The sequence below is a fragment of the Dipodomys ordii genome, unplaced genomic scaffold (genome assembly GCF_000151885.1).
Source record: "Dipodomys ordii isolate 6190 unplaced genomic scaffold, Dord_2.0 Scaffold30, whole genome shotgun sequence".
Lineage (NCBI taxonomy): Eukaryota > Metazoa > Chordata > Mammalia > Rodentia > Heteromyidae > Dipodomys > Dipodomys ordii.
In genome coordinates, this window is record NW_012267246.1 from 10,353,496 (window position 1) to 10,355,488 (window position 1,993).

The 1,993-nt window shown below is 40.5% G+C and overlaps 1 protein-coding gene across 1 annotated transcript in view; it reads left to right on the plus strand.

Moving 5' to 3' along the window:
- Positions 1-1,993, plus strand: part of Prkci (protein kinase C, iota) — a 57,083-nt gene that overhangs the window by 24,743 nt on the left and 30,347 nt on the right. Inside the window, exon 6 of the mRNA XM_013016151.1 lies at positions 1,330-1,506. Within this exon, the coding sequence (XP_012871605.1) occupies positions 1,330-1,506 (177 nt within the window). The remainder of the gene's footprint in view (positions 1-1,329; positions 1,507-1,993) is intronic.

Here is a 1,993-nt window from a genome sequence, read left to right on the forward strand (position 1 = left end):
CTTTCTTTGTTAATTCTGGGGCTTGAACTCTGGGCACTGTTCCTGAGCATTTGTGCTTAAGGCTAACACTCATCACCTTGAACCACAGCTCCACTTCTAGCTTTTTCTGTGATTAATTGGAGATAAGTGAATTTTCCTGCCTGTGCTGATTTTGAACCGAAGTCCTCAGATCTCAGCTTTCTGGGTAGTTGGGATTTTTTGCATGAGCCACCAGTACCCAGCTGGGCTTAATTTTTCTTAAATTTTTTTTTCTCAGAATTTGTTCTCTACTTTTTCTTTCCTTTTACTTTTTACAGAGTTGGGGAAGATGTACTGAGGTTTTAACTCGTGAGCTTCATATTAGCTAAGCAACTAGGCAAGCATCTTACTGTTTGGCTATTTCTTGAGCCTGTCTTTTTCTTTTTTTTGTGGGGGGGGGTGGTGGGAGAGGTATTACTTAATGAGGTCTTGTTATTTAGCCCAGAGTAGTTTTGGACTCCTGGGTTCCAGACATTCTCTTGAGTAGAGAGGAGTACTAGCACACCTACCACGTACTATAACATCCCCAATGAATGTGTCCTCTCATTAGCTCATAGGCACATAGCAAGCTTGGCAGACTCTTACATTTTCACATTGTAACTGCTATATTCAGGATGAAAAATGGAACTGTTATTCACAACAACTGTTGCTATCCTATCCATAGGCTTCATTTTCTCTATCAGCAGGACCTCTAGCCTCCCAGCCTTGAAAGTTGGTGTTTTATTTATACAGCTTTATTGCTGTCATACCTGGAACTTACCAGGGCCTTTTTAAACCATTCTTCAACATTCCTCAGATTTTAACTCCCTTGATATTCCAGGTACCACTTTTCTTAAGAGCTTATCCCACTTTTGGAGATTATATGTTTTAGAATGTTGAAAGAATTGGGAACATAAAATATTGTTATATTAAAATCAGTTTTTGTTTTGATGATTTTATTTCAGTTTGATGTGTGTTTCTTTCATATCTTTTACATTTATAGGTGTTTAGAAATATAAAACATAGGCTGTTAGAAATATAAAACAGCTGGGCGCCAGTGGCTCACGCCTATAATCCTAGCTACTCAGGAGGCTAAGATCTGAGGTTCATGGTTCAAAGCCAGCTCGGGCAGGAAACTCTTCAGACTCTTATCTCCAAATAACCACCAGAAAACCAGAAGTGGCACTGTGGCTCAAGTTGTAGAGCACTTCCCTTGAGCTGAAGAGCGCAGGAACAGCACACAGTTCAAGTCCCAGAGCTGACCAAAAAAAAAAAAAAAATACAGTGCAAAACCTTCCATGTATAACTTCTTGATACAAATGTTCTCCACAGGCAATGAACACCAGGGAAAGTGGCAAAGCTTCATCCAGTTTAGGTCTTCAAGATTTTGATTTGCTCCGGGTAATCGGGAGAGGAAGTTATGCCAAAGTACTGTTGGTTCGATTAAAAAAAACAGATCGTATTTATGCAATGAAAGTTGTGAAAAAAGAGCTTGTCAATGATGACGAGGTAAGCACAGCACTGTTTTCCTACTGTTGGCTGCTAAACTCATAGCATATGCAAGGCCCTTGGTTTGATCCACAGTACCACAAAAACTATTGAATTAGTTTCAGGGAAGGAATCATTATTCTTCTAGGGGCCATTTGGATATTTGTAACATTATTTTACAGGCCTAGATTTATTAAATGTGGCTTTCTAGGATTGATTTTAATTTTTTTTGCCAGTAACTGGGGCTTGAGCGAACACAGGGCCTCACACTCTCACTTGGTTCTTTTCACTCAAGGCTGATGCTCTGTCTCTTGACCCATGCCTCCACCCTTTGTTTTGCATGTGTTACTTTTGAGGTAGGGTTTTGCTTCATGGCCAGGCCTACCTGGGATGCAGTCCTCCTCCTGTGCATCTCCATGTTGCTGGAGGATCAGTACTGCCATGGCACCCAGCCATCGTTTGATGTGGAGTTTCAGGAACTATTGTCCGGACTATTCTTTTTTTTTTT